Genomic DNA, 24,546 nt, shown 5'->3' on the forward strand with positions numbered 1-24,546 from the left:
GCTTAACCTAGCTCCAAGCATGTTGACTATGCAGACAGAAAATACACAGCCAGCTGTGAAGCCCGAAGACTGCATACTTACAGGACTTTGAGCTCTTTCAGCCCAGACAAGGCTTTTGGGTGGATAAAAGAAAGGTCGTTGCCAGCCAGTTGTCTAGAAAAAAAAAAGTAAGGAGGGGGTGAGGGGGGGGGTAGGTGGAGGGTGGGGGTGTAATTCAGAGTTAAAATTCAGAATCCACAGTAATGTAACTGTGATTAAAACTCTAAAGAAACTTTAAAGAGGGACTTAAACCTTTGCTAAAGCTATCCTAAAATTCTTCCGATGAATTAAGTACATCTAGATTTTTTTTTTTTTTTTACTTCCAATACAATAATTTAAGTAGGCACATTTTTATTCTGGTGAGGTCAAGCAAGCCAAAACACATTAAGCCAAATGAAGTTTGCTATTCAGGGTCACTCTGCAGCTTGCCGTGCTTTCCGAGGGCCTGCCTCATAAATACAGAGGACAAGTCAGCAGGCAGGAGTGTTTACACAGAGTGGAGCAAACCAGTCTGTCAAGGACGAAGCTTTCAGGGGGCAAGTCAGCTTGTTATCTCTACAGAAGCCCAGGACACTGCACTCCAGACAAAAAGGAAGAGGGCCTGGGAGCCTAGGCATCACATAAAGGCCTAACACACATTTAAAGAAACATTTTCCCGAAGAAATTGTGAAATGGGTAATTTAAGAGGCGGTAGAGTGAATAAAGAAGGCTATGAATCCCTTGTGTTCTTTCCTCACCTTTCCTCAGGCCTACAGCACAGAAACATTAAAAAGGAGAAAAAAAGAAGGAAAGACAAAAGAAAAGCAAACGGAAATAGGGCAGAAACTCATAAAATCGCCAGCAAACAGGTGGCCTGGGAAACAGTTGGTAAATATGTACAATTAACTGGCAGTTAGTTGTGTGTCTCTGTCATGGGACACAGCACTCTCTACTTCTTGGTTCTCCCAGGTTTAGTCTTTCAAGCAGCTGGGTTCTGTAACTGATTTAAAAAAAAAAAAAAAAAAGTCTTATGTATTTAAAGTACTACTATTTACTATTTACAATTGAAACTACTAGTTTCAATTAACTTTTTAAATTTATAAAACAAAATTTATAATTTCTCCTTTAAAAAGATCCAGTTGCAATCAGATAGTACCAGCCTAAGTTATATGATGAGACCCTGTCTCAAAATTAAGAAAACAGGAACTAGAGAAAGGGCTCAGCTATTAAAAGCACTGGCTGTTCTCCCAGAGGACTCAAGTTCGATTCCCAGCACCTACATGACAGATTCCAACTATCAGTGACCCAAGTTCCAGGGGATCTGATGCCCTCTTCTGATGTCTGAGGGCACCAGGAAGAAATGTTTGTACACATACAGACAGACAAAACACTTCTGCAAATTAAAATCTCTAAAAGAAAATAATTTCCTTTGTTCTCTCTAGTCACTCTGTAAGCACCCAACATCCCTGGACTTTGTTCAGTTTATTCATTCACAATCAAGTTCTAGTTGCTACCAAGTGCCACACATTCCATATCCTGTCCCTCTTCTTTAATCTGCTCACTTACCTTGACTTTTGAGACACAGGAGAAACATCTTTACCAACTAAAATTGAAAGTACTGAATGTCTGAAGTTCTACCACGAGATCCTTGTCTTCTAAGGTTTTGTACCACTTCAAATGCAAACAGCACGAGGAAACCTGACTCTACCTGAGCTCTGGTCCACAATCAGAAATTCCAATGATATATATGATACTTAATTTCATACACAGAAAAATGTAACAATGCTGGATTCTCAGTGAAGCCACAAGTTTAACATGGGGTACAGACCCTTCCACTCATCATGCCCTTCTAGTCTGGTAACTCTACTTTTCTAGGGCTTCTCATAATTTGGGTCTCACAACATATTACTCTACACCACCAGCCTTTTAAATGTCGTCCAAAATGGCATCATGGCCTAAAAAAATCTGAGCAGACAAAGCCAACAAGTTGCCTCATTAAGTGATAAGTGACTTAAACTTTGCTTACTTTGCAAACATTAGCAAAACTTGAGCTATATTTTATAAATGCCTAAATTAAAAGAAAATAGCATCTAAGCTCAATGAGCCAAAAGTAGCCAACAATAATTGTGTATGTGTTTATGATTTTTAAAAAAATCCTTTTTTTTTCCCCCTTCTGTGCTGGTCCAATAAAATCTCTCTTCAGTGGAGCTTCTGAACCATTTCTGGTGGGCTACCACCTAATTCATGAATTGTTGTTTGCTCACAACAAAGGGTTTTTGTTTTGTTTTGGTTGGTTGGTTGGTTGGTTTTTTGAGACAGGATTTCTCTGCATTGTTTTGGAACCTGTCCTGGAACTAGCTCTGTAGACCAGGCTGGCCTTGAACTCACAGAGCCTGCCTCTCAAAACAAAGTTTTAAGGGTTGCAGAGATGACTTCAAAGAGCTTGACCTGCTCTTGCAGATGACCTGAGTTGAATTTCTAGCACTCAATGGGTAGACCACACCCTCCTGTGACATCAGCTCACACTTCTGTTCTCCACAGGTACCTGCAACTCATGTGCCAGGCCCATATTCAGACTTAGTTGTGTGCCTACGCACACAATTAGTAATAATACAAATAAATCTTTAAGAATTCATTTTATATCAGTTTCCTTTTTAAAAACAGCATGGCCTTTCAGCACTGAGAATTAGTATACAAAACTAACAAACAAACAAACAAAAAAAAGAGTGTTTGAAGCCCTTTTCAATACAACCATTTCAAAATATTTCTCTTCTTGGTCCCAAACTAGTCAGCTTCAATTCTGTATCATCTAAACCCTTCATCTTGTAACCTCATTGCCACTCTAAATACCCAATGACACTGCTTCTTCCTTAACCTACATGTAAATCCAGCACAAAACTAACGTGGTCACAGGCTACCTTCTGGCTGTGTATTGCACACAAGTCTCACAGGCCAAGTACAAATGCTTCTCAGAATGGAGTACACATCCCACACTTTCATTACCCCTATGAATATGCCACATTCATTAGATAAAAACATCTCAGCTAGAAGTGTTCTCAGATGCTCCCTCTCCCCGATTTAGAGATGTAGTTGAGAGCTTGCCTAACAGGAACAAGGCCTTGGGTCCAATTTCCACTATAGCCAACCAAACAAATAAAAGGCAGAGAAGTTCTCTGCAAACACTCCTTGTGCCAATACACAGCTTCCTGTGGCCCACCTCTGTGCGAGCTCCACATAAGCAATGAAAGGGTTTGCTCCACTCGAGCTCCCTCATTAAATTCAACTAAGGATTCTCACAATTGTAACACACAGTATTTAAAAGACCACATTTTCAAAGCTCAAATTGCACCATAAGGACCTTAAGTGGCAGTAGCCATCTTTCCCCAAGTGCCTCAAATAGTTCTGTAACCGGGCTCCTCCCAGCTGTCCTCAAAACCTGTGTTAAAAGCTAGTAGCCACCAAAAAAAGAAATCTTGTAAACATAGTCAGCTTTCCAGGATCCTTCATTCCTTTTCTCTAACATTAGCTTTTACAGTTCTGATATCTGTGGGCCTTCCTTAAGGAATTTAACATTCTGTGGCATGACACATGAGAAAGAGTACTCAATTAAGGAACCAAAGAAGTGGCAAAACACAGAACACCTGATTATCTTAACTCGTCAACAAAACAGATTATGTAACCACATTAGTCAAAATATCTGCTTTCTTCTCCCCAGATCTCCGCCCCTTTATAAACTATGTGAATACTAAACTAACCTGGTTTCAAAGAGCATTCCATTTCTCCTCGACTTAACAGAAATGACACACTGAGCTCTGTGCATGAGGCCTATCCTGGAGCACAAGCCAATAGTGTGCAGTGGATGGGTGACAATGCCACACAGGACGGTACACTACTAGATGACTTTGTTTCCCAGGAATAAACACTCCAAGCTGCTGTGTTAAGGGATGACACTCTGCAGCTGCAGCAGTCACACCCTTCAGAACCTTGTCACAGACAGCTCAGTAGTCACAGTCTTGGGAGACAGCACTTCTTGTAGTAGCACATCTTTGGGGATGCTCCATGTCTTGACATTCAGATCCAGTAAAAAGCAAAGTGAATAAATGGCAGGCTTGGGGTCATGTCCCCAGATCCTTGGGAGACAAACCCCTAAGATCTTGCCAGGTGCAGAAGTCAAACCAGATGGTATGCAGAAGTTCTTCCACTTTAATCACAACCCGGCTTTTCCAAAGCACCTCAGAAGTTAGGTGACTTGGCAAAAACCGTACAGCTACAGAGTGGAGGATCCAGCTGAATAGTGCTTACCCAGCTGCCTTGCAATGGTTATCAACTTGTTCCTGACCCGAGGTGCTTCTGTAGTGTCACCAAGAGATTAAGAAATCATTCTCAGAAAGCAGAGGTGCAGCACTATGGACTTGGGCAAGCTAACAGCTTTGCTGGAGTATCAGCAGCTCTCAGCCAGCAACCCAAAGCTGACCCGCTCTGGCTATGCATTAGGACCTCTGAACTGCAACTGTTGGGGAATTTCCCAGCAGACTAACAAATAGTACATGATTCTCGAAGCCAGAAATGCGCTGAGGGAAGGAGATGAGAAAGGGACCCCTGGGTGCCCATGTGTAGGGACTCTTACCTGAACTATGATTTAGAGTACTCTATTATCACTTTTGGTTTTTTTTAGTAAATTTCAAGCAAAAATGAGGTGGCTGGTACTGAGGAAGAATTGTAACCAGTGATGTCTTTCAGCAAAGACCAGCTATTCCCATCCCATGCCTGGGTTTCTACTTCTGTGCCACAGGCAACAGTTGTCTTAGAGGCAATATGGGGGGCCCAGCTGCAGGCCTCAGAAAACCTTCTCAATTTGCCAAGCAATGACATTCATAATTTTTATCCCACAAAAACATCTTTATTACTAGTATACTCCTCAGTGGCAATTAATGTCTAGGGAAATCTCAAGGTGGCAGCAGAGGGTAGATGTATATATAGTTTTCTGCAAATCCAAGTTTACAGTCCCAAGCATCATGTCTCTCACCTCAGTAGCTTCTGGCTACCACGACAGTGAGAATCACTCGACAAGGTTTCAAGCTATGGACTCCCAATCCTTCTGTTGTATGAGCTGAGGCTCTCATTATTATTTACCTGGATTGCTGCCATGAACTTCCACAAGACTTCTGCCTCACCCTACTTAATTATAATACTGTGAGGAAACTGGTGAGTTGCTCTTTCAGAGGACTTGGGTTCAGTTCACAGCACCCACATGGTGGCTCACAACCATCCATCCATAACTCATTACAGGGGATCCAACTCCATCTCTGGCTTTCTTTAGCACTACAAAGACACGTGGTGCACATACATACATGTAGGCAAACACATAAAATAAATATTTAAAAAATACATAACACTATGAGATCTAAATCTTTAAATGTACAATTCTGATACATTTCTCAAAGCCTCGTCTTCCCATCCTGAATTTTCTGGATCTTCAACACAACTCTCTTCTTTTACACCTTAGTCCACTCTTCTTATTTCCTACAACGTAGCACAGACCGCTACACATCCACTATATAACTCACCACTCACACCACTTTTCTTCACCTGTAATACTACCATGTCTCACCCTCTGCCAACTGAAAGCAAGCCAAGTGCCTGAGCTGAGTATCAGCAATATGAAACCATCTGACATCACCTTCCTGTGGTTAAGACAAGAGTCTTAACAAAAACTTTCTCTCTGATACAGCTTAGTTTACCTCTAGTTACTATTCCCCTCCCCATCTTTCTCTATGGCATTATGACATTCGTTACGAGGGGGGACTAAATCACATCGTTTTTTATTCTTGCATGAGGCCATGCATATGGCAGATGTACTGTAATACCTCAACTAAGGCTCTATCTTTCCTTTTCTGTTCTTTCATTTTTACTCCCTCAACCCCCTTCACACTCCTCACAGGAAAGCAGTACTTGGCAAGACTGTTAAGGTAGCAGGTGCCAGTGCAACTATCACCTCTCTTAGTATATGCTGCAAGTACTAAAGAGGAGCTTAAAGTTGGAAAGACCAGTTCACAGGTCAACAGCGGTATCTCATTCACTATACTACGTACACAAACACAGAATTGAAACAAGTCCAGCAGCACTTCAATAGTGACCTCAAACAGTCTACCTCAGGGCAGGTCTTATTTACCCTGCTTAGTACAAGAGTCTCAGCAGCAAAGTAAGCAGGGAGAGGAAGAAAGAAGAGACGAGAAAGAGTTAATGGTAGGGAAACATCAGTTCACTAGGCTTACGCTCTCCCAATACATCTGGAGCTATTTCAGGGAACAGGGGCCAAGTAGTGCAGTATAAATGTCCTTATTAAGCTGCTTTGTGTTTAGTATTCATAAGTACCATGGATTCATATTAAGAGGTCCTTAGAGGGGACACAAGAATTTTCCATGAAGTTATCTACTCTTAATGAATATACTACACAGAACTTCCATTTGCCAGAAGGGAGAGAGGTTAAACATGGGAAACGGGTGAATGGTGGCTATGAATAAACAAGCCACATGTCAGAGGAAATGTAGGGCAGAGGTTGATACCTTCATGCAGTGCACCCAGCTGACTGGGAATTCTTCACTTGGGAAGTGACTGAAACTGAGAGGTTGGGGTTTGGGTTATCGAGACAGCTCAGCAGTTAAGTGCACTCACCCGTCTTGTGGAGGACCCAGGTTCAGTTCCTAGCATCCACATGGCAGCTCACACTTATTTATTACATCTGGTTCAGGATGATCCAATGTCTCTTTGAACACCACAGGTTCTTGCACACATGTAGTACCCATATACACACTCAGGAATACACACACTTTTTTTTTTTTTTTTTAAATGAAAAGGAGAAGGGCAACTGTGAGACACAGAGTAAACCAACTGGAGTTATTTGTATAAAAACACAGCATTAGGGCCATTACATAAATTTCATGGTGGCTAGAATTCGAGTCAGGATTTAGGAGAATAAAGACTACAATCTGCACACTAACTAAGATACTTACTGAGCCGAGGGAAATGTAGTGAGGAGACACGGGATAAAAAAGAAACAGTGGTAAGCACAGCAACTGTGGAGAGGGGGCAGGGACCATGTTCACTGCACAAACAGGAGAGCTCTACAAAGACAGTTCTTCTCCTGGCATGATGAGGTTGAGAAGTAGGCTGCACACTTTGACACCCACTCAGATCCCTAACCTTCATTGTGCAGGTGATTACAAGATGGCCTGTCGTGCTACTGCTAAACCCTTACTGAAACATACCACAGTACTGCTTCTCAGTCTGATCAACACTTTTTCTGCCCTCAGCAATGTCTTCTCTCCTCCTCCAGTGCTTCTCTCTACACTACCTTTGAAGCCAAGCAAAAGGAGATATTACAGCTCACACCCAAACATGCCCAGGCTGCCTCCCCTGTAATGCCACTGATCCCCTCAAGTGGGCAGATGGCCAGTGTCAGTCACACTGCTTACGAACTACAATGGACTAAGCTGTCATCAGCCTGTGATGTTTCCTGTAGAGAAGAGTGTTCTAAGTCAAGACTGAATTAGGCAAGCATGGTCATCAGACAGCATCTGAAAGAGGAGGAGAGTGTCATTCTTCTAAACAGTATTTGAAAACAGGATGTAAAATGCTAGCAACCATTCTCAATAGCATAAGGCAGATTTCTTTTACTAATCCTGAATTGTATATTAATTTACATGTGAAGCTCTGACTGTGTATTCAGAACTACGGGACTTCTGTGAGAAATAAAAAACCTCGAAGGGTTTGCTGGTACCCATTCAGGCTATCTGGTATCAATCAGACAATAAAAAAGCTGAAAACTCATTTAGCCCTTTGTATTTTCATTATCTGATTACACTGGCCCTTAAAGCACCTTATTATACCTCAACAGTTTATCACCAGTGGCTCCTTATTTAACAAACAGAGATCATGAGCTTCTGCCCTCCACATGTCCAACCCAATGGCCTACAATACCGCTAAATCAGGCAAACACTAGAAAACAATGTAAATTCCAAAAGCCCAACACTGCTTTCTGGTGTTTTCTACCACTAACTTCAAGACAGCCACAAGAAAGAAATACTTTTGTAGTGGACAAAAAAGGCCAATAATTAAGCAGCATTCTTTCTGGATCCCTTGGGACCTTCTTTCTACCAGGGTTAAACTTCATTTGATACAGTAGATCAAAGTATTCTGGAGTTCACTAACCATGCCCAGGTTTCTTCCCTGTTGCTTTTTTCTTTTTTACCCACCACAGTCCCAGTACTGGGACTTAAAGCCAGGGCCTTGGGCATGCTGAACAAAATCTCTAACTCTGTTATCCCCATTTCTCACACCTTCAGGAAGGATTTTATATCTTCATACAACTATTAAACACACACACACACACACACACACACACACACACACGCGTTGTGTGTGTGTGTATATATATATATAAATATAATGTGAATATGTATGTATGTATATAAAACCGGAGGTGGTTTATTTATGTATATGAAATATGTAGATAGAAAGTATATTATATACATATGTATGTATAAGCTGGAGGAGGTGGCACATGTCACCAGCTGAGGCAAAAGAATAACAAGTTTGAAACGAGCTTGGAATAAACAAGTACTTTGCAGGGCATCCTCTAATGAGACCCTATCACAAAAACCAAGAAAACAACAAAGCATGTGTAAAAATGCAATGTTTTAAGGACATACATGTATTTACATCTTTGCAAGCATCTTGTCTTTGCAAGAAGGGAGAAAAATCTCTCTGTGTGATACACACACACACACACACACAGGGTGCAGGTGGGGAGAACACTATGATAATCTATAACAAAAATAATTACATCGCTGCTAAAACTTGGTATGAAGACCATCTAGCACTTCCACACACTAAAGAACTTTACCTAAAATTTAAGTTCCACCTGTGCCAAATTGGCTTTTTGTGTCTCCCACTTCCCTACAGTCCACAGAAGACTCTATTTTAGAGGTAAATCGGTAAGACCCCTGGCAATGGCCATGATTCTAAGCAAAGTTACTCCAGTCATCTAATCATCTACCTTTTGATGATACGCACATATAATACTCATCTATATGAAGTGAGTAATATAGCTTTAAAGCAATTTATATACCTAACTCCAGCCAGCAAGTACTTACTGCATTTCTACTATAAGACAGCAAAGAAAGTATTGTTTCTCATTTTGTTTCTTTTAAGTGGCAGCAAACAATGAACTTCAGCAGAATTTATTTTCTATCTGTCCTGACAAAATTTCTTGCATCAATAAATTCAAAATGAGATTGAAATCCTTTTTCTTCAGCTTGCCTCCAATTTTAGGTTGAAAATATGATTGCTGAGTCAACAAGAGGACTCAAGAGTGTAAAAGCACCTGCTGCCAAGCCTGATGCCCGGAGTACTACTGGATCCCATGGTGGTAGAAGAGAACTGATTACCAAGTGCAATCCTCTGACCTCCAAATGTAAGCCACGACATACACACCCATTCTTGTACACAGTAATAGTAAGTGAATAAAGATGAATTTGTGTGTGTGTTGTGTGTGTGTGAGTGTTTTGTCATGACTCATACAGATATAAGACAGAGTGCCTTGCCTTTGGAAAAAAGTCAGAGTGCACAGCACATACTAACTTTCTGACTTACCTGGGGTCACAAGATGGCAAGACACACAAAGCTAAGTGGTGAGGAGTGGAAAACCAGAGCAGCCTGGGAAAGGAAGGCAGGGAAAGCTTTACAAAGCAGAGAGCTCAGATCTAGAGCAATTCCTCTACCATAAGAGTGTATCTCCTACTGTTTAAGTAGGAAACTGAGTTCTGGTGCTTGCAGTCAAAAGTTGCTTTAACTAACTGTGTTGCCAATAAACATTCTTCCTTTCTTACCTAGTAACAGAATCCTGACCAGTCCAAGTGCCAATGCTCTTACTTGCCAGCATTCACTGTTATCAACCCATGTTACTAAGTCTCAGCCAATGGAATGTCTCAAGTACTGAATATGTTCAAGGTGGTTTCTTAAAAGAAGTGACCTAGTGGGACATTATCACTCCTCCCCTTTCTCCTCCTTCCCTCCTACTCTAAGAGGTGAATGTTGATGGCTACAGCTTCAGCAGTTACATGACCTAGACATGAGCACTATAAACACAGAACTACAGACTAGAATACTAAGCTCTACCTCTCTGCTAACGCTGTGATTCTCAACAGTTGCTAGGCTGCAGATTTCAGATGCATGCAATAAAAGAAAGCCTTATGTCTTTAAGCCACTGTTGTTTGAAACTTTCCACTACAGTAATATAATTACTATTCAAGAAATTTAGGAAAAGAGCACCCTAGGCTGTAACAAAAACAGCACAATTAAAGACAGTATATTAAAGGGCTAAGGAGATAGCTCTGCGGTTAAGAGCACTTGCTGCACTCATAGAGGATCTGAATTTGTTTCCCAGCTCACAACCACCTGTAACTACCCTCTTCTGGTGTGTGTGTGTGTGTGTGTGTGTGTGTGTGTGTGTAAATATATTGAGTATTTTAAAGGACAGTACATTAAGTACACAAAAACCAGGTAAAGAGTTTCTAAAGTTATTTACAAAACAATAGATAAGCACCAGATCAGTGGGAAATTGCTTACATAAAATGTAAAGTACCAAGATGAAAATATACTGTATATTCATTAGTGGTAAAACTTAGCTCTATCAGTATGTTAGTATTATGACAAATGAGTATAAGCAGTACGATTCTATTTTAAAAATAAAGTATATAAATGTATTTTAAAACTCTAGGATACATGACAAATCATCAACCAAGGTTATCTCTCAGGGGTGAGATAGTGATTGCTTAGCCCTCCTTTCTTCTCTGTAACTTTTTGTATGTCCATATTTTAAATGCTGAGTCTCCATTAATTTTGTAATTGGTTTTGAAAATCTAGCTTTTGTCAAGTTGTTTTATACTTTACAGTTTTATATCCACATGTCTTCAATTCAAATATTTGCAGCACCTCCAACATGATTATCTTCAAAGTGCAGATAGCACCCAAAGTAACTGACGGTGGACAGACAAGGTAAAGTACACGTGCTGAGCCAAAGGCCTTATAATGGAATATAATATTACTGAATATTAAATTGTATAAGCATGGCTCATGTAAGAGTAGACAATAAATGGTTCAGCTTATTACTTTGTTGGAAAATTTAATTATGCTGATAGAAAATCAAATATATTTTTGTTTATTTGTAATCACTATTCTGTTCAAAGAACCAATAAACATCATTAATTAAAATGCATAAAGGAACTAACAAACTATGCTTTTATGTGCCTCTATACTTTCCATATCATGTATCACTTTACCAATGAACTTCTTGGAATTTCCTAGTTTGATTTCTTCTAGCTCTCCATTAAATTCTGATTTACTCACCCCCAAAGTCAGACCACATCATATTTTCATCACCGTTACTCATGGACTGCTAAGCACTTACAACAAAGTTACAGCTGTAATTTAGTGGAACTAGTGAAATTGATATTATTTCCTATTCAAGTGGAATATTCTCAAACAATTATTTGTTCACTTCAGATTGATCCATTAAGAAACATTTCCTGCAGTTGTATTCAGTAGCAGGTTTTAGAAGGCTGAGATATCCATGGTTTCTCTCCACCTAGCTTATCTTCCTTCCTGCTTTCTTTTCTGCTCACTTTAGGGGGCCATTTCTACAATCTAAATAGTTCTGATAGGGAAGGATTGATGAGTCAGGTTAAACCATACCATCAAAAAGAATGGATGGCTTTAAGAACAAGCAAGGGAGGCAAGACTGCCAAGCAACATCCTCCCAAGTCCCTGCTCAAAGCAGCAAGGAATCCTTCAGATATTCACGTTGGATTTTAGGATGCAGAGACATACCTGGGACTACTGAAGGAGTTACAGTTCCCACTCTATGAAGACAGAATATTTACAGCAGGAAATGAACCAAAAACACAAAAGTAGAGGCTCAAAACCAAAAAACAGAAAATGTGAAAATTTTCATAACATTTAAGCCTCAAGAGCCAATGCCAGCAGAAGTAACTCCACCTTTAGACATTTCTGTTCTCTACCATGCCTGGGATATGCTTGTGTCTTCAACCCAGTGAACTCTGCTAACATATAGACCATATAAAAGCTTTATTCACTCTCCAAAGGCTGGAAGCTGTCTACTGACAGCCCCCAAATACCTGTTTCTTAATGAACTCTTTTCCCCAAATGGCACTGTCACCACTCTACTGAAATAACTGTAAAGCTACTTAAAGTAACTGAGTAGTTTTCAGAGTCTAGCTATAGGCATCTTTCTCTATTACTTCCAAGCTGATCCCTTGTTCTGTTCTGGAAACCTCTTCCACAGCTCCTGGGGAAGAGCTCTGTCCCAGTTCTCATCTGGCACTTGTCTTCTTCCCACACCTTGATTCAAGTGTTTCCCAAGGAGTTGTCTTTGGCCTTCTTCCCTTTCCTTTCTTCTGCCCTCTATCCCTTGGCATGCTTTTACAATCTCAAGTTTCCATTAATCACCTCAACATAAAAGACTCTCAATTCTACACCCATGCATCTCTATTCTGGATTCCATTCACATATTTCCATATGTCCCTATCTATATTCTATGTAACTCAACATGCTTACTTGAAATTAAGTTTGATATTTTCTCTTCTGGAACAATTTCTTTTCATGCTCTCTCTAATTCTAGGAAGTCCTGGAAATACTAAAATGAAGTACTATTGATGGTGTCTCAGCTGACATATCCTTGATTCTATTTTGCCTCTTATCTGCCTCAATGCAGATTTATACACACACACACACACACACACACACACACACACACACACACTTTTTTAGACAGATTCTCTCTATGTAGCCTTGGCTGGTCCAGAACTCACAATGCAGAATAGGCTGTCAGTGGATTCACAGAGATCTACCTGCCCCTATACCCCAAGTGCTGAGATTAAAGGCATATACCTCCATGCTAAACACAAATTCTGATAACTCTCACTTATATTTTACAGTTTTAGCTAGCTTCACTGTCTCCCTATCTTCCCAACCTCTCTTAATTCTGGGCTCTTTGCTGTGAAATTAAATTGATAGAAGACTCCATCAGATTGAACTAGTCCTGGCTTTAAAAAACAAACAAACAAACAAACAAAACACACATACACACACCAAAACAAAAAAAAAAACAAAAAAAAAAAAAAAAAAAAAAAAAATGGTCATTCAAGAAGCCCTCAGTCCTCTGTCTACCAAGAAAGGTCCTCAGTCTGACTCCAATCACCTCTCTAAATTTCTCTTCCAGGGTTGCCTTCATAAATTCAGCACCACTTCACCAAACATTTGCGCTACCCATCTCAATCTCCCTTTCTCTACTTGAGCTTCTTTGCCTATCTCCTTATAAATAACTCCTACCATCCCCCAAGGCTCTCCAGAAATGCCAGCTCTTTGATGAGGTCTTCTTTAATCTTTCTTGCTAAATGTAATTTCCCTTTTCCTTTGAACTCATAGCTGGAATACACTATTCCTTTCCCTTGAAGCCAAGAATCTCATTTAACTCAGTGCTGAACAGTGTTTTAGTTGATGAAGAGTTACTGAATTAGTGAATGGTGTACTAAGTCTTTCCTTGGCCTTCCCACTTGTACAGGAGACATAGTCAGTCATATGACCTAATGAATTCTGTCACCTAACAAGGTGTTTCTATGATGAAAAACTCAGCCTCCTCAAAGGGTTTTATGGGGTAAAACAAGAAAGACTAGGAGAACACATTCTAAAAGGACCTATTCTGCAACTATTAGGGCCTAATTAGTGTAAGCTCCCTCACCATTCCTTCCTTCTCAGCTTTACTCTCTAGTCTGAAAGTTCTCCAAATGACCCATTATAGGAAATGCTAAGAATCAGACAGGTAATGAAGTTTTTTGGGTTCACTATTCAACAGCTAGGGTAGCAGTCTTCATGAATTGTCCTCCTACTATAGTGGTGCAAAGGAGAACAAGGGAATGCCACCAAAGAACGGAGTCTATTGCCACACAACCGAGAACAGGCTTTGCTTTATCTGGGGTGTTCCTGCAGTCAACAGAGCTTATCTGGAAGGTTTCATCAAGGAAGTAAATGTGAAGTGAGTCATATATAGTTTAGAAGCAGAGGTAAGTTCTTCTGAATAAAATATCAGAAAAGAATACTAGCTGGCTGCTAACTCTAACTGTGAAGTACACAGTGAGATTATCTGACAATAATTCATTTAAAATTTCTCAAACTATTTCTTCATAGTTTCTACCTGAACCCATTTATAGAAACAACTAATATTGTTCAATCCTGGCAAAAGTCAGTCACTGCAGGCAAAAACAGAAATAATAGCGGCAGGCAGGCTACAATGACTGAGAGCTTATTATATGCTAAAAACTTAACTAGTGCTCACAAGGTGCCTGCAATGAAACAGAAGGTATTTTCATGGGTTGCAGATGAGAACATGGAAACTTTGGAGAGGTGAAAATCTTGCTGTGGTCAAATACTCTGTTGATTCCCACCCTTGTCTGAATTGTTTACCACTTTTTGGAAGTAATAGCTCCATTTAGTACTGAACAAATTAAACAAAACAAATAACAATGAACTGGGACTCAAAGTCCTAGCCTTCACTTTAGTATTGTGAAGTCTGCAAATGCAAAGTGTTTGGAAATGACAGAATTATCTTAGTCACAGAGTGTATTTAATACTAACTGACAGAGTGCCAATGCTGGCAGTGACTTCAACTGCTGTTGCTACATCCCTGTAATATCTACAGGAATTTTTCAGTAACTGTTTGTGGGAAAGTAGTTGGTATTCTTCCTGATATTTCTAACTACTCATTTTCACAACTCTAAATTTCAACCATTCCCCAAATGGCTACCAACGCCCTGACAAGTCCAAGGGAATCAGAAGCATTTGTGGCTTTATAGATAGTATCAGGCAATATAGAGCCTGATACTGCTGCCTGAATGTTTTCCTAGAACCCCAGCTTTCTTTGGATATTGCTAACAGATATACCAACCTACTCCAATTCCGTCCTCCAAGTAAACCTCTTCCAAATTTTCCAATAAAAAGACAGACATGTTTACAGTAACTATTGAAATTTCCCTACTTCACATGGACATATTTTTGTATGTAATTCAATATTCCTTTTACAGTAGTCCTGTGAGTATTCTCTCTGTGTGTGTGTGTGTGTGAGTGTGTGTGTGTGTGTGTGTGTGTGTATGCATGTTTAGAGACAGGGTTTCTCTGTAGTTTTGGGACCTGTCCTGGAACTCACTTTGTAGACCAGGCTGGTCTCAAACTCAGAGATCCTCCCGCCTCTGCCTCCTGAGTGCTGGGATTAAAGGCATGCGCCACCACTGCCTGACAAGGATCCTCATTTTAAAGAAAAGGATGATCAGATACAAAACTCAACAAGAGTCCTGAGCACCCTGCATGTACTGAATTTAGGGCCAGAATCAAGGAGGGAATATCATGGAGTAACAATCTTTATGAGCTATAAAACTTTCAAAAGTAGATTAAATGTGAAAATTACTGGCAACAATATTATTTAATATGTCTAATCCACATAGAAAAGGTTAGATGGAATAGTTCTGTAAGAGTAAACCTTCTTCAGTGACTAGGAAAGAACAGAGCTTTAGCGGTCAGACTTTGGGACCCAGAACAAGACATCAGACTCATGACTTGAGTAAGACCCAGAAAAACTTTCAGCTCAGCTCCTGCCTCTATACAACTAACATTCTAGTAGTTATGAGAAAGGATTTTTACACAGTGGAAGGCTTTATATATGTGCTATTAACCATTGTATCTTTGCAAAACTGAATTCTTTAAGCCCCAAGCAAACTGGCTGCCAGTCTCTAGTCTCAGTAACTGGCATCTAAAACTACTAGTCTCTCCTGAAAACCTATCAAACCAAACTTTTTCAGGAAGCATTTAACTAGTGCCCCCCTCCACCCCCCACACCAGATTGGCTCAAAAAATTTCATGATATGGGCATAATCTGAGAAATGTCTTTAGAATCACCATCCAATACTGCCATGACAAATCATTTTACATAAGCCCAGTTCTTCTGGAATTTCTACCTCCATACCACTCCTCAGCCTATGAAGATCTTACAGACTATCCTTACTTCCTGTCTTCATCTGCCCAGTTCCTACCCCTACAAAATTCAGTGGGAAAGTTTCCCACATTCTAGAGTCTCAAGTACATATAGTGCTTTTGGCTTCCACTCATCCTCTATGCATCTTCAGCACAATGCTCAAACTGTTAGTTTCATCTCCCTCTAGAAATAACCTCAACTTTGTCCAATAGACTTTCCTGCAATGATGGAGATTATCTATGTCTGCTTGTATGGCAGCCATTAAGCATAGATAACTAGCGACACTATAATGTGGTTGTTCGGGGCTGGCAATGTGGCTCTGTGCACAGCATTTGTATAGTGCGCACGAAGCCATGGGCTCTGTCACCAGCACTACAAGACATAAGAAATAATCTGTGTGAAATGTGGCTAGTTTGGCTAAGAATTTTTTTTTTTTTTTTACTTTTGTTCAGATCTTAATTTAAATGGCCACCTGCTTCTAGTTGGTATGGTATCAAACCATGCAATTCTAGGGATACTGACAGAGCCCCACAGAATTATGCTTGTGTCCATATCCTAACAAGCACCACAAGGAGGGGTCAATGTTTATTGAAAGGAGAGGTGGCTGTGTAAATATCTAGGAACATTTCTTCTATATTGTTGGGAGGTGAATCTATGCCATACTCTAAGCATTCCAGATCCCTATGTGAAATCTGGCCAAATCCAGTCATATGTTATAAAGAACACCTCATTAACTAACATGGAAAAAGCCTGGGCAAGGCACTCGTTTCCACTTAGGGCACTCAGCTTCACAATCACTCTTAAATCACTTCCAGATGACTTCTGAACAAATGGTTATGCTGCTTATGAAACAATACAATAGCCAAGGCCACATCATTTTGGAATGTTAAAATCAACTACATTGTTTTAAAAAGCAAAAAATTAAGCTTTTTTATGTTTATATTAACCTGAAAAATAAACTCCCTTGAATGTCTAAACTATTGTCAGAGTATTAAAAGACTATTTTGAAATATTCTTTGTAAATAACTTTCAGCTCTCCTAACTGATTTTTTTTTTTTTTTTTTTTTTTTTGTTAACTCCTATACAGTACTTAGAGTGGGTATAATAGCTTGATTTGATAGGCTTCCATCCTGTAATAGTGGAATAGAGAAAACATAACCTAGCTACAAAGAACTACCAATCAAACTCAATTTGGCTCCAATTAAAACTTTTAGTTGATAGAGCTCCTGAGGTTCACAAACACTTGGTCATTTGAGATCTTAAGAAATCCAAGATGTGAAATTTCAGAGTAGAAATTAGCCAGGTTCCCACTCTAAAGCCCTTAAAAATGTAACTGGTAATTGCAGGCATCAACAAAGGTGTTCGGCACACAGCAGCTCCCTCCAGCGTGCGGGAAGCTTCTCCATTTCCTGTCTGGCACATCATACATCCCACAGTGGCTACACAATGGCTGAGCAACCACTTATTAATGTCCTTTCATTGCATGATTACCTCTGTAAAGAGATACTAATTCTGAGGTGCAAAACTACATGTGAAAGGAAATATGGCAGCAGAAAAGTACCTCAAAGACTGATTATAGTGGTGAAGGTAGAGACCTTGCATGCAATTAGCTCAAACAACATTATTTAAAGATTAATATTCTTTGCATAAAACTCACCATACACACCATACCCTTAAATCCTTTTACCTGAACACAATTATGCACTTTAAAACTAATAAAATACTAGCTAGCATTTATATAACATTCTGTATCATATAACATAATAAACTTTTAAGATATATATTTTGCATGCACCAGAATAATACAAGCAAGGGATTATTATTAATCACACCTTATAGTCAAAGACACAAAGTGGAGAAAGTCTAAGTAATCTGATCCAGTTTTCAGTCTTGTGACAAATAATCTCTGTTCAGCTTTTGCTGTGAAAGCATTAGATTCAACTAAGCAGTGTGGGAAGAAAAAAATTCTCCTTAATTTTATTAAGTCTTTAAAATGCTATTTCAATGAGATAGGAATACAATCTGGGTCTTACTCTATATTGTCAGGGAGGGGCTGAGCTAGGAGAGGCAGCTTCTTTGACTTGGCTCTAATAACCGGACATGATGTAGAGTAGGAATTTAGGTCCTTTCAGGCCTGTGTCTTTTGATGCTCTTAGTATCAAACTGTAACCTTTCTACCACCACATACCCCAAAATCCATGGACTGGGGCTTATATTAACTGACTCAAATTTAATTTTACTTTCTACCAGGATTCCAAAAATATAATGCATAATTCCCTATTCTTTTAAAAACTAAAGGTACATTCTTTTCATTATGGACATTAAAAGCATATGGAAAGCACAACTAAAGGAAGGTTAAAAACACATCAAAAAATTTTTTTCACATTGCAACTGACAAATATAGAAATGTTTTTTATTTAATTTTTAAAATTTAAATTAAAAACAATCTTATTTTACATACCAATCCCAGTTCCCTCTCCCTCCTGTCCTCCCACAGAAATGTTCTTAAGACACAGCAGGCTGCTGTCACACACTTTTACCCCCCCCCCAAAAGGTCATGCACAAGCGACCAAGGAGATCTATTATCAGTTTCCTGTTTGCTGTCCACTTACTGTCAAAGTGGTCTGTTGCATCAAGACCCTGGAACACCTTGTGTTATTCCTTCTGGTTCTGTTACCCATACAGCAACTCCTTTGGCAACAATGGTAATTATGCAGGAGCCATGTTATCTCAGGATCACACTGTAATTACCTTGTGTCACTGCAGCAATCATGGTTATAATAATTGCAGGGGGGAAAATGTCTTATGGAAGTAGCAGTTTTTAGTTCTGGCTTTCAAAAATAACTTCAGTAATTATACTGCTTAAAAAGCAAGTTTATTCTCCCCCCCCCCCCAACCCCCAAACATGACTCCTCTGCACAAAGCCCACTGAAACTAATTCATGAGAAGTTCTAAGACAGGAAACATCAGTCTCTCTCTACAGAAAGAGCTTCCAAAAAGAAGGAGTAGAAAACACATGGACACACAATGCTCAATGTGGTACTTACAGCTCCTCTAGGAAAGGAAAATTCTTAAATGCATCTTCTGGTAACTGGGTGATATTGTTCATACTGATATCCCTGCAAAACATGAAGTCAGGAACACAGTTAACTAAGTAGTGATCGTCATCAACTGTCTAAGCCAACAGAGAACAAATTACATGCTGATATTCTATACAGATGATGAGCAGAGAAGACAGAAGGGAATATCATAATCTGACTTTTGAATGCAATACTTAGAAATGTTCACTCCTTTGTTATGAATTATGTTCCATAATTCAGAAACATACCTGAATACTGGAATTTCCCCCTTTAGATATAACCAAAAGAAAAAAAAAAAGTTTCAAACTACCTAGAACAAATGGGTCTAGTACGGATCCCAGTGTCCTTGACTAGCAGGAGTGGTGAAATTCCTACACCTTATCAAAACAAGCTAACACACTACAGGACTAGATCACATAGATCTGTGGGTGGCAATGGCTTCCAAACTACAATCAAGGACAATGAAAGCAAGTCCTAGCTCCATCCCAGTCAGATTTTCTTGAAAACCTATAAAAGTCCTCCAGGTAAGAGTTGTCAGTGGATTTCATTTTTAGCCTATGAACAGATGCAGGCTAGAGACAAGTGCATACATGATAGGTATGTAGTCAGTTTAGAAAGGAGGGAACTCACTCAACAGTGTAACTCAACAATTAGCCAGTTCAAACAGTTAAAACCTCCTTTATTAATCACTCCCCTCTTCCCTGGCAGCTGCCTTTGAATTGACTTTCTCTTCCATACTCCACTTGATATCAACACTGTGAAAGACATATTAACAGCCTCCTGAGGGAAAGTCCTGGCATGCACTGGGCCAGCTGAGCAACTCCCTCAGCTTTCTCTGTCTCTTATCTGGAGGAAAATGCAGTGACTGAGCCCTTGGATCCCTCTATTGCCAAAACCACCATAACGTTCAAGCACGAAACAGTTCCATTGTTGGATTGTAAGAACTGGTAGGAAGAGGCATTAGAACATACATGTACGAGGTACGGCTGACATCCATTCATCCAGATAAAATCTTTTCAAGGTAAGACACCTTCAGTTCCCCAGTACAGGGATCACTCTGTCCCGCCTTTCCTTTGGCCACAATTTAGGAATTGGAATCGCAACCCTTTCTTTCTAGCCTTTCGCAAGGCAGGTATGGAAAACAACTTGGGCTGGGAATGACAGGAACAACAGTAGGAACAAAACCAGCAGGGACAAAAGCTGCATAAAAGGAGTAAATGCTCTGGGTGTAAAATTGTACACACAATCACCCTCGGCTAACCAGAAAATGAAGGCTTATCATGGGGTAAAATAACCTCTCCAAGGCCAACAAGAGGAAGAAAGTGTATACTTCATGATCTTAACTGCCAACTCAGTCTTTCTGTGTCTATTTAATTCCTGTAACTACCCTCACTGCTAATCAAGATAGAAAGCAAAGCCTGAATCCTACCCAGGTTAAAAATGAGGAAAAGAGGAGCTAGTGGGAAACCACAGTGACAGAGTATGTGTAAGGCCCCAGGTTTACACCTCAGCACCAAATGGAATGGCAGGGGCATGATGCCCTCAAGACCTTCGCATAATCATCACTGGATCTTAGGTAGTACACTTCTGCTTAAAAACTGAATAGAAAATGAACTATAAATAACTTGCCAATTGAGGAGTCAAAGTTCACATCAATTTCTCACAGCTTGAAATTCCCCTTTAAGTGGATCTTATTACCACACGAACTCACAGGGATTTCAAATTTTTCTATCATTGAAAACAACTCAAAAATCCTACTAAAAATAATGTAGAAGAAACTGTATCCAGGAAGTATTATATATAATTTAAACTCAGGTCCCAGTACTACCTAAGGTAGCAATCAACAGGGAGGAAAGGGGAAGGACCCTTTCTCATAAACAATTTGGCAAGGAGCTAGACAGATCTCTTAGTGGCAAAGAGGATTTGGTGGTCTTCCAGGTCCCCGGTTCAGTTCCCAGCACCCACAAAACAGTTTACAACCCTCTGTAACTCCAGTTGCAGGAGATCCAAAGCCCTCTTCTGGTCTCTGCAGGAACCACACATGCAAATGGTATACATGCAGGCAAAACACCTACACACATAAAGTTAAATTGTAAAAACTAATAACTTGGCAAAAGATTGGAGAAATACCATCAAAATAGGGGACAGAAAAGGAAGGCCTAACTCTAACTGCTGACACCCAGATCTGATCCTGGGCCTCTCTCAGCTCAACAGTAAAATGAAGCTGTTGAGCTAATCAGTTTGGGGAGCTTCCTAGTATTTGTTATATTATTATATATTATATAAAATTATAAAATATTTTGGGCTGGAGAGATGGCTCAGCCGTTAAAGGCTAGGCTCACAACCAAAATTATATTATTTTATGTTTCACCTTTTGCTGTGAGTTTATTTACCATGGAAGAGCACTTTATATCGAAAACATATAAGGCTTACTTACAGATTTTTTTTTCTGAACACTTTACCATGATGTGCAATGTAAGGCCACATAGTACTTTTGCTTTAGAAAAACACTCAATGAATTCTTCTGTGGAACAATCTTTTGTATACTGTAAATATGTATTGTTCCCAATGTTAATAAAAAGCTGACTGTCCAATGGCTAGACAGGATTTCCCAGACAGAGAGAATCCTGGGAAGAAAAAGGGCAGTCTCCAGCCAGATACAAAAGAAGCAACATGGGAAGTTCATGGATGGGATAAACAAGACTCAAGGCAGCACATAAATGAATAGACACGGATTAATTTAAGTTGTAAGAGCTGGCTGGACAGAAGCCTAAGCTATTGGTCAAGCAATTATAATTAATACTAAGGCTCTGAATGGTTATTTGAGAGTAGCTCATGGGACACAGAGAAACTCCACCTACAAGTTTTTGCTGCAAACACATTAGCCTTAACCACCAAAACCATTCTCTTTTTTTCCCCCAAAAAAAACCATTCTTAAGAATACATACAAATTTTAATTTGAAAGGCAAAGCAATGATCTCATATGAGCAAGCAGTAATTTTATAAATTACATTTTTTTTTTTTTTGCTGTTTCTTAGCCATCCTAATAAAAGGAGAAGGGGGGCAATAAATTATTGATTTATTACTTTATACAGAGGCACCCCAAATGAAGGTTGGCAACCTGAATTCAGGCGAGTCCCACAGTATCAGAAAAACTGATGAATTGCTACATCAGGAAAAGTCTGAAAGTGAACCAATTAACCTCACGTCAAAGGTGTGTGTGTGTGGGGGGGGCAATAATGGCATTAGAAACCATTTATTCCAACATGCTTCTCTGCATTCAGCATTTTATAACACACACACACACACACACACACACACACACACACACACACACACTTCTCACTTTTCCCCCTCAAAGTAACAAGACACAACAGGCAGTTTGATATGAGCTGTAAATGCAATTAGTAAGACTCTGCATTTACCAACTAATGTTATGTTAGACACACGGCAGGTTTTGTTTCTAAGACCTTGGTCAGGAACAAGACTTCCAATATTTTAAGAGATTTTTTCACACACACACTAGCAAGAAGCTCTCACACTGTCTGAACTACAGTTAGAAAATATTTAGGAAAAAAAGTAAAAAGAGGCGAAAGGAGTAGACTACAAGATACTATCTCCACAGCAGTCCTGAAATCCTGTGGTTACAGAGTATAAGGTGGGTGGGTACCCATTTAAAATAATGAGAGCTAATGGCGATAAACAACCTACAGACAGTACTAAGAGTAGATTCTAGACCTGACATCACCGACAGCAGCAAGAGAATCCAGGGTGCACAGACTTCATAAATAAGAGGTTAGAAGGCATGCTAACTGATGGGTTACACTGTAAGCCAGTAATTACAAATACATGAAACTCACATAAAATACATAAGAAAAGAAAGCCACTTGGACATCTTCAACTGGGACTGAAAAGGTGGATCAGTGATTAAGAGAATTGGCCGCTCTTCCAGAGAACCTGAGTTCTATACCCAGCACTCACATGGTAGTTTACAACCATCTGTAATTCTAGTTCCGGGGATATGACCCTCTTCAGCCTCCACAGTCACCAGGCATGTATGTAATGTGTAGACATACATGCAGGGAAGAGACCTCCACACACAAAAGAACACACACGAACACACACACACACACACACCAAACAAATAAATAATATTTTAAGAACTGTAAAGAAAGAAATCTTCAGCTACAGGACACTCACAAATCAGTCAGTAACTTTAAATTTACTCAACCAGCTCAACCTACCAGCGAGCCTAGTGATTCACCAGTCTAGATTCCCACTCCAAAATAAATGTAACATAGAAAAAAAAAAAAAAAAGTCATACAAGGTCAGCGCCTGTATCATCATGGAAAGGCAATTTCAACAGAACAGAAGGCCTCAGAGCCAGGCTGCTGGTTAGAAAAACACTGGCTTCCAAAGCCAAAAGCCTAGGATTCACCCGTACTGTACTTGCTGCTGTGTGACCTTTGGCAGGCTGTTGAGATTTTGACATCTGGTTACTTCATTGTTAAAATGGAAGCAGTAATCATGCAAATGTAGACTGCTGTGAAAAATCATAAGATGTCAAGTCGGATGTAATGAGCAAGAGCCATTTTCTTCCCATCATCTGTTTTGGCTCTTTCTGGAAGTCCTTGGAATGCAGCAGACTGAGACAGGACTGAAAAGGAGGCGAAGCATCACTTGGTTGGTGCCCTCCCAAAAAGAAATGCCCTTACAGAAGAGAACAAGAAACTCTGAAGAGGAACACCTAGAACTCTAAGCTAATCCTAAAAGTTCAACAAAATTCCAGACTTCAGAAACCAAATATTTTACCCTGGTAGGGCTCATCAGATCAAACACTTCACTGAAAACCAAAAAACAGTTAAGGGCCAAATACTGACTGCCACACCTTCTTAAGAAGAAATTATATTTTTAAAGGGGGAAAAAAAAAGATTCAGTGGGACAAAGACAAGCTCCTCTCTCAAAAAGATCAGGATGACTTCAAGCAGTATAGTGAGAAACTATAGAGACAGAATCTAAAACTTAGGCTGGCAGGATGGAGGGAAAATCTTTTCTATACATCTTTGTTTTCATAAGAGACAGAAATTTCACAAGTCTTCTTTGTCCACCCACACAGCACAGTGCTCTCAACTTTTCATCACAGAGATGAGACACACAACAGCACAGCATTTCACTAAAAAATAACACACCTGAACACCAAACACCAGCAGTCAGGTTTGATCATGACTACTTAAAGGGTGCCATTGTTTTCAGTGAAACGGACAAAGTTCCCCATGGTTAAACTCTCATCTCCCCCCCCCCAATAAAAGCATCTACATTGTAGAGATCACATTTCCACATGCCACT

The 24,546-nt window shown here is 39.7% G+C and overlaps 1 protein-coding gene across 1 annotated transcript in view; it reads right to left on the reverse strand.

Moving 5' to 3' along the window:
- Lgr4 (leucine rich repeat containing G protein-coupled receptor 4) overlaps positions 1-24,546 on the reverse strand; it is a 95,494-nt gene that overhangs the window by 22,308 nt on the left and 48,640 nt on the right. The window contains exons 2-3 of the mRNA XM_051183800.1: positions 19,168-19,239; positions 82-153 (exon numbers count right to left, since the gene is read on the reverse strand). Coding sequence (XP_051039757.1) covers positions 82-153; positions 19,168-19,239 — 144 coding nt within the window. The remainder of the gene's footprint in view (positions 1-81; positions 154-19,167; positions 19,240-24,546) is intronic.

The sequence above is a fragment of the Phodopus roborovskii genome, unplaced genomic scaffold (assembly GCF_943737965.1).
Source record: "Phodopus roborovskii unplaced genomic scaffold, PHOROB, whole genome shotgun sequence".
In the NCBI taxonomy this organism is placed as follows: domain Eukaryota; kingdom Metazoa; phylum Chordata; class Mammalia; order Rodentia; family Cricetidae; genus Phodopus; species Phodopus roborovskii.